Source organism: Pavona decussata, unplaced genomic scaffold (assembly GCF_977016875.1).
Source record: "Pavona decussata unplaced genomic scaffold, jaPavDecu1.1 SCAFFOLD_94, whole genome shotgun sequence".
In the NCBI taxonomy this organism is placed as follows: domain Eukaryota; kingdom Metazoa; phylum Cnidaria; class Anthozoa; order Scleractinia; family Agariciidae; genus Pavona; species Pavona decussata.
Window position 1 is genome coordinate 546,949 of NW_028145511.1, and position 8,697 is coordinate 555,645.

The 8,697-nt window shown below is 38.5% G+C and overlaps 1 protein-coding gene across 1 annotated transcript; it reads right to left on the bottom strand.

Annotated features, from left to right (window-relative positions):
* Positions 1-5,136: 5,136 nt before the first annotated feature.
* LOC146473228 (uncharacterized) lies at positions 5,137-8,115 on the bottom strand. Its single transcript, XM_085118474.1, has 2 exons — positions 7,686-8,115; positions 5,137-6,965 (listed from the first exon to the last, which is right to left on the bottom strand). Exons 1-2 carry the CDS (start codon positions 7,970-7,972, stop codon positions 6,383-6,385), a joined length of 870 nt encoding a protein of 289 aa, XP_084974600.1. The 5' UTR covers positions 7,973-8,115; the 3' UTR covers positions 5,137-6,382.
* Between the last annotated feature and the right edge of the window lie 582 nt (positions 8,116-8,697).

Here is an 8,697-nt window from a genome sequence, read left to right on the forward strand (position 1 = left end):
TTAGTGTTAAAAAGGCCATAAAAATCTTAGGAGTTCATTTTACGTACGATCAGGTTCTTTGGAAAAAGCTTAATTTTGAGGAAATTTTAAAATCTATTAAAGAAAAGTTGCACTTTTGGAATTGGAGAAACCTAACGGTTCTTGGACGCATACAAATCATAAAAACATTTGCGGTCCCGGTTATCATGTATAGGGCTGGCTTAGTGTGTATACACAAGGACATAATCAAAGAGGTAAACAAAATCTTATTTAACTTTATTTGGAAAGGAAAGGATAAAGTGAAACGCTCAGTCCTGATAAGTGATGAGGAAAATGGCGGCTTGAGAGCACCGCATCTAGAATCGATTATAAGGACGCAACGAATCATGTGCTGCAAAAAATTTGCCGAAGCGCAACAAAGTAGTTGGAAAATGATTCTTTCACATTATTTAAAGCAAGTTGGAGGAAAATTCGTGTTGGCTTGTAGATTTGACCTTAAAAAACTTCCTGTTAAACTACCTCGTTTTTACGAAGAATGTCTACAAATCTTCGCTGAGCATTCTGCAGCAACGGGAGAGTGCAGTCAAATTTTGAACTATAACACAAGAGCGAATACAATAATATGGAATAATAAGGATATTTTAATTAATGGAACATCGATTTTTCATTATAGCCTATTTAATAAAGGAATAGTCACACTCGAAGATCTTATAAGTGACAAGAATGATGTAATTATTAAACAGAATCTTAATGAATCAATTTTCTCACCCATGGAAGTGTTTTACTTGATGCAGATTCTTGATGCCCTTCCGATGGTGTGGCGAAACTCCTTGTTGTCTTGTGGGCCAAAAAGTGGGAAATCTTTTGTTTTAAGTGACCATATCCAACTACGTTTAAAGAACATGTGCGTTGGAATCGATAAAGCTGTTTTGAAAAATGGTTATAAGGAAATACGAGCAAAGTATGAAAGCACCCCAACTGCGCAAAAGAAATTTACGGATCTGTACTCAGGTAAATGTTTAGAGTGGCGCGAAATAAACAAACTGCCATTTAAAGTCCTCATGGATACAAAATCGCGGGAATTCCAATATAAAATTTTAAATAGATACTTAGTAACGAATTCATTCCTCTGTAAAATAGGTCTAATAACTTCGCCTTTATGTACATTCTGTGAACGTGAGAACGAATCCCTCGAACATTTATTCATTACGTGCTCCTATGCTACGAGTTTCTGGCTGGACTTTATTTGTTGGTGCAAAAAAATAAATAGAGACTTAGAGGAACTTTCTGATACTGATATTCTTTTGGGAATCTGGCAGAGAAAGGACGATTTTCTTTTATTAAATCATCTTGTAATTTTAGCTAAGCAATATATCTATGATTGTCGCCAAAAAGGTACCCATCCTTCTTTTAGAATATTCACCAATAAGATCAACTACGTTTATCGATTAGAATGGCAAATAACGAGGTCAAATAAGAACGAGTCCAGTCACAAACTTAAATGGAAAAAATATAGACTGTACGCTTTAGATACTTTATAACTGTATAGTGCTCTCGTTTTTTCTCCCTTAGTGACAAACTGTAGAAAACTAGGTTAATAAATAAAAATGATATGAGTTATAAAAATAACTAGCAAAACTAACATAAGTGTTGTATTTATAGTTAATATTTTAGTATTGTAGTAATGTTACTATATTGTAAATAGTGTTACGCATTGTTACTAACAATTTGAAATTTAGTTTTGTAAGTAATGTTAGTATTGTAAGCAGTGTTAGTGTTGTAAGTAATGTGTGGTACTTCAATAAAGGAAAAAAAAACATTAAAAAAAAAAGTATCAATTGGTTTTGGTTTTGCTTCTCATTTGTTGTGAAGTGGCGCGAATTTTTCTAACCACTCACAGAACGTAGTAATAGAAAACCCTGAAAGACATTCGATTGCAACCTGCGCTACTGGACTGATTTACAGGGGCTTAGACTGAAATGCGACGTATGAATTGGGACTAAAAATACGGCGGTGCTAATGTCGTTCGAAGAGTACCCCTGTTTAGCAAGGCCTAAAACTGTTGCGGGATTGAATAACAAGTCCATTGTTCACTGGTACCAAATAGCGTTTTGCTTGCGACTATTAGTAGCATAATAAGGAAATATCCCTGAAAGAAATCTCTGAAAAACTAAAGTTAAATAACAGTCAGAGCTGTGGAACTCTTTATGACGAGGTCCCCGTAAACTCAAATAGTCACTTAGCTCAAATATAGTAACGAAATCAAACAGTAAAGGTGCTAGCTAAATCCCCCAGTCTGCGTCAATGTTGTTGCCAGAGCTCGTGTTGCCCGTCTAGCCACCGATAAGGGCAGCGAGAGCTTGGGAACGCGATTGTTGCTTCATTGAAACGCGTTCTCTCGAGAGCTTTCCTGGAAAAAGTGCACCTCTTTGATGGGGAACAAAAGAACTTAAAAGAAAGGTGGCTCGGACAATCTGTGCAGTTCACCTCGTGGTGTCGAGTTGTCAATGCGGTTGACAAAAGCCTCTTTACGCAAGTGCTGACCATTTTTAATAATTTACGCAGTGAAGTCACGCAAGTCTGGAAGCGAAAAAGAACAGGAAACCGTTGTCGGGAGCTGAGGCTCGTGAACAGAAACTCGAGAATTTTTTTCCTCGACCTGTTTTACAGTAAAATTAATTTGATCCAGAAACACATTAAGCTCCTGTTAATCCTAAAAGTGGCTCACGATGAAAATACCGGAAGCGGTGGGCTGGCATTACTTCTTCAAACAATAATCGCGACATTTTGAGAATTAAGTAAACAGAGGATAAACTTGTCATCAGACAGAATTTTCAGTGGGCTGGATACCTTAGAAATCTAATATGATTTCGCTTCGCGGTCCCAAGATAAAACAGCCTCGTCCCCAGGCTGCCGGGTGCCGGGTGGGGGAAGTCGGGTGTATTCAATCTTGATAGCTGTTAGTTAAATGAAATGATGTGGTTTTTAAGCCATTTTGAACTTAAATTAGATTTCTAAGGTATGCAGCCCACTGAAAATTCTGTCTCCAAGGAACTGAAGTTAACCTCTCGAGTGCCAACACTGAACAGGAAGCTGAAAACAGCTTTTCAGGAAAGATTGAACTTCCAAGCCTGTCAACTGATTCAGAAGCTAATATTGAAGAACTGAACACTTATTCAGAACTTAGAACGGCTTTGGTCCATATTCCAACAGTGATGCCACAAAGGCTACAATTTCGGCCACCTGCAAACTGGACTTATCCTCAAACAGATGGTGAAAAGCTACGTTACCGCGTGTTTTTAGACCTTTGGGGAAGGGGGTATTATTTAACTTCAGGTGTCAATTTCGTAGGGGATTTCCTTGCATATCCTGGTGATCCTATGAAATATCATTCATTTTATATTGTGATTATTATTCCCTGGGGAAGGAGGATCACACCATTTGAGATGATCTCAGCTGGAAGACTGGGTGCTAGTGTAAAGAAAATAGCACTTCTTTGTTCAGTGAATGAGGACACTGATCAAATTGTGTACACTTCTGTCAAGTGGAGTGGAATCAGCTAAATGATAATTAAATTTTACTCTGTATGTCACAACATTGACTGCATGGCATTCATTCACTTACCTGAAACCCCAAGTTAAAATGAGAAGTACTGATATTTGGGGTAAAAGGTGTTTAAAACTTGCATCATTATTGAATTACCAACCTTAACCTTTTCCTTACCACACCACTGTACAATCAAACATACAGGTGATGCAATGGGCATATAGGAAATGATTACCAGAGAGACCAAATATTAAATGCCTTGATGTTTAAACTAATTCTCATAAATAGTAGCATTACATCTACACAGAAAACAGTTAGGAGAATGTGCTTGTTGATATCAGGGCTTAGCTGTAGAATAGTAAAATCTGAAACTACAAACCTTAAGATGCCAAAAAGCTTAATCCAAAGCTTCAATCTTCTATTATATATGAGTCAAAGACACATGTAGCAAGTTTTGAATAAGTAAACTACTCCTGACCAAGAATTTCCAATATATGCTTTAGTGCCTCCATGGGTAATACTGAAATTATTATCCCTATTGAGGATGTTTTCAACTTGACTCATGCATGTTTGCCAAAATCCAAGATCCAAGTTTTTAACTCTGGGGATTTTGAGGTCTTTCCAAAATGTGTTAATTATAAAAACACATAATAATGTGTGGCTTTTCTCTGAAAAATATGTGGTTACCCCTCCCCCCCCCCCCCCCCCCCAATTTTCTTTTTGGATTTCAAAAGCCCTTGCCCAGACTTTTTTCCACAGAATAAACCACACAAAATGTCTTTGAATTAGTAGGCATCTTCCTTAAAAATTATTAGAGGTTCTCAGACCATCCCAAGATGCGCAGAACATGAGTTATACGCAGTAGTAAAAAGAGGCAGCATCCTTCATGTGATTGCAATGTGACTTATAGGCTCTAGTCTTCTTGTTGAACTCTTGCCAACTTGTACATGATACCCTAATTATTGTGAGCCCATGTTGAACACTGAAGAAATGGAATTTTTTTTTAATTTCTGATGTTCAAACCTATAAATGTTTAGATTACAACAAATCATTGCAGCGTATTGTGTACTGTGACGTTCTTTGGTTAGCAGGTAGTTTTTCTTGCTCACTTTCATGTGGTGGTTTGCCAAATGCAACTTAAAAATGTTGAAGCCATTTGAGATTTAAGGGTTTTTTCTGTCACACAATAAACCTCAGATTAAAATTTGTTGTGTGACTCAAGCATTTTAAGTGTGGTTGCCATTTCTTTAGCCTCCTACACAGACGTTCTTTGGATCGTAACGTCACGCAATCCTCCCCACGTGGAAAGGATTGCGTGACGTGACGAGCCAGAGAACGAATGCATAGTAGCCTACCATTTTTTAGATGTGGAAAATATTGGTGTCTACAATGCAGGAAATTTTTGCAGCAATTTTAACGTTTTGACGGCTTTTTAACGGTGATGTATGGCGGCATTGTTATGGATTTGGAAAATTTGTTGGAACTTTCACCCAGTCAACAAACAACTCTTTTTGGTGACATAACATTTCTATAAAAAAAAAATCAACATCAGCTTTTACAATATATTATTACAACTACAGCGCACTCAGTCATCAAAGATGTGCACCAGAGTAGAAAATAATGTTTAATTTCAATCATATGATGCGGAATACTATCTCACTCTACATACATGATCATTTGTGCACCAGTTTGGTCAGCAAATTGTCTTACAAGCATGTCTTACAGATCCCCGATTGTCAGGTTTTGTGATTGAAGTTAAGGTACGGTAGACCACAATCATTCTCTCATGTCTAATAATGTTTGAGTTCAGTGACCTTTTCTTCGATCCACTTTGACCAATCTCTTTTTTAAAATTAAATTTACTCTATTTTTCTTAGACTGCGATTGGTCCCCTTCTAAATAGTTGGACAGGTGAGTTATGACTCGAGCCCGGGAAAGAACAAGAGGAGCACTTGCATGACGAACCGAGGGGGAGCTGGGCTCTTCTCGTTTTTTTCTTTAAATTTTCCTTGCTCACTCCAATTTCGTGTGGTTCACGTCGCTCTTTAAGCTCTCCTGGTCCTCTATCCAGAACGAAAATGCAAGTGGTCTACGCTTTTCTGTCTAAAATAGCTTGCACGAATTATGATTAAATCACAGCATACTGAGCCTCGATCATTTAAAAATCGAGATAACTAGGAAGAAAAAATTAAAATGTAAAACTTAGAGTAGTTTACTTGCACGGTTTTACGTACATATCACTCTTTTTTAGTGTTCTACCAAATACTGTGTAAATATATATAATTTCACACGTGGATAATTTTTTCAAAACTGTATCGATAAATGAATAAAATACCGTTTTAGGCGGTTTTTATCTGTCTACATACATGAAACCAGCCTTTTAAGTTACTACTCGGAGAGTCAGAGTGATGTCACATAACAACCTCTAAGCAAATAAAAAGGTACTGAGTGAAAGTGATGTTACATGGAACGATTTTCGTTAAAGAGGCATAATTAAGTATCAAGTAACATAGCGCGCGGACAAAACGGCTTATTTGCGGTAACACATTACAAGTTTTTATTCATCCGAAAATACTTGCAGCAAGCTGCCGCAGGAAAAAATTTCAAAAAAGTGTCTATGTGTTATATTGTGTTAAAAATTGTGGTTAATAGATGTTCCCTGTACAAGACCTTAAAGCTCATCAACGAATTCCAGTTGATGTGAACTTTAACTAGTTGACAAACGTTTTGGCTCATACAGTACCAGGAAAAAATACCATAGGAGAATATTGAAGAAGTGCTCCCCCATCACACCCTCTCCACCCCACTCCACCAACCCTGGGAACCAGTTCTAAATCTTTTCATTTGCACTACTTGCTTACTTCCATGGCCAAATACTAGTGATGCATCTTGGGTAACCACTGTACCCAGAGCAGGAGAAGCCGAATGGTAAGAGGCAATACGTACTGAACCAGCTATGCGCACAACACAGGTCATGTTCGTAACAGCCATGATTCCAACAGCAGTCGCCACAAACCCATCTCCAACACGAACACTTCAAACCACACATTCCTCTGCAATTATTCGAATACGGGTCGTTCTGTATCGAAGTGCAACGCTTCTTTCGGTGCTGGTCAGTGGTCTCGTCTTCCTTGTCAGGCTCGGCTCTAAGCTCGGATGGAATCTCTACATCTGACTGCTTTAACAGGAAGAAGCACAAAGCGTGGAATGGCTTGAGAATCTCCAGGCGTGTGGAGTTGTCACCCAACGCTGCTGACACAAGCTCCAGCATTTGAACCTCTGGAATGTCATGCAGCTCACTCATGGCTTCTAGGAAGTGTGTTTTTAGAGCTTCGCGTTGTTCCATTCCTTCTTTGGACTTTATAAACTTCAGAAAGGCTCTCAGCAATTCTGGCTCTTTCGGAACGTAGTCAGGGACGTAAAACATGGTAGGGGTGTTTCTGTGAATCGGGACAAAAGGTACTTCAAGTTAGCGAGGTTGGTGTTGAACTTTACTGTACGTTTTGTTAATAATTTAAAAAAATACCGTGATTTTTATCATCTTTCCCGAGGTGTACTCCCTTATAGTGAGCTATATAGGTATGCTCGGCGCCAATGGGTATGAATTTTGAGCCTTTTAGTTTTGGTCTGAAAAAGGTATAGAATGTAAGACCTTTTAACCATTTTGGTCTGAAAGTCTGAAAACGGTGTGCCCCCTCCCCCACCCCCTCCCCCCAACCGGAATTCTTTCACAATCACGAGTCACTATCATGCTACAATTCGTTTCTTTTGATAAGATCGTTTGGTTTGAGATTTTAGCCAAAATTTTAAGAAGATATCAAGGACAAAACAAAGGCTGAGATTTTAGGACGTCTCTGGTGTACCGTTACAATCACGCGTTATCACTGAATAAAGAGTAAAGATTTTGACATGTCAATCAACTATGTTCTGACATTTTAAGGTTTTGCGACCGACGTTTTTAAAATAGAGTGTTTATCTGGGTCAACTTGTGGCAAGGGAAAGTAAATCATTTCGAGTTAGCAGGAAGTTCGAGGTAGCTGATAATAAATGACTAAAATATGGGGTCAAATCCAGGGGACGTGGGATTTTTTTTTTTTTTTTTTTTTCGAGTTAGCGGGGAGTTCGAGTTAGCAGGGCTCTGCTGCATTATCTTTGCTCACCCAACAAAAGCCTGCTCCAAAACTTGATAGAAGAACATCCCTGGACCAAGTTCTTCGTAATACACGATTACTTCCCCTGTGGTTTTCTGTATCTTCATGGAGCCCTTCTTCACATCAAAGCAAACTCCCAGAGTCTGATTGTACTCATAACAGCCTTTGACTTCTTCCTCGGAATAACTTAACAAACGAAGTCCTTGCGTTACTGGCGTAGAATCAGAAATTGCGACAATTGAAAACAGAGTGACTGTAGCTAGAAAAACTGACACGATAGAAGTTGAAGAAGCCATCTTTAACTCTGTGAAGTTCTCGCGGTATAGCGTAATAGCTATAATGAACGAGAACTTAATCTCGAGTGCCTTTTATAGTCTTTACCCTAACAGCTTAATTTCCTCATTCCACGAGTCATGGTTTGTTGACATTCAAATTCTCTGAGTTTTATTTCCTTCAGCTTAAAATATACCCTTGTTGCTGATTCATGTGGTCAAGTTCCCCTTTTCTCATTGACCAACACTGGATTTTGAAATAATACGTTTTCCTCAATAATGTTACACTTTCACCAAAGTAAATTCGAGTGATAACCGAGCCTAAGGGTCTGGGGAGAAGGGAGGGGGGGGGGGGAGGGTGGGAGGTGTGCTCGTCGAAAAGGATCTCAAGATCCTTTTCTTCTAATACGATAAGTACTTTTCCAAAATTGAGGAGGCTATTGGGGAGTTTAAAAAGGGAAATTATACAATCCATTTGAAAACGCACTTTGTTGTATTCTATAAAAGTCTCGTTCAGTTAAAGCTTAAAATGGACATACATTCCGTCACACATGGAACAAGATACTGAACGCGGAAATTATTCCCAACAACGTAGCCTGCATCGACAACAAGGTAAAATCAAGATCCCTTTGCGCTGAAGGAAGTAAAAGCAACTATGCCCAAACATGAAATGGTGGATCCAGTATAAGCAAAGCCCCCAAAGGCAAGATATTATCGGGTAAAATTTTAAGCGATACGTTTTCTTTGAA

Excerpts from the sequence above, each read along its gene's own strand:
- LOC146473228 (XM_085118474.1), bottom strand. The coding sequence starts at position 7,972 with ATGGCTTCTTCAACTTCTATCGTGTCAGTTTTTCTAGCTACAGTCACT. Across the intron at positions 6,966-7,685 it reads TTGGAGCAGGCTTTTGTTGG|AAACACCCCTACCATGTTTT; the intron begins GTGAGCAAAGAT and ends CCCGATTCACAG.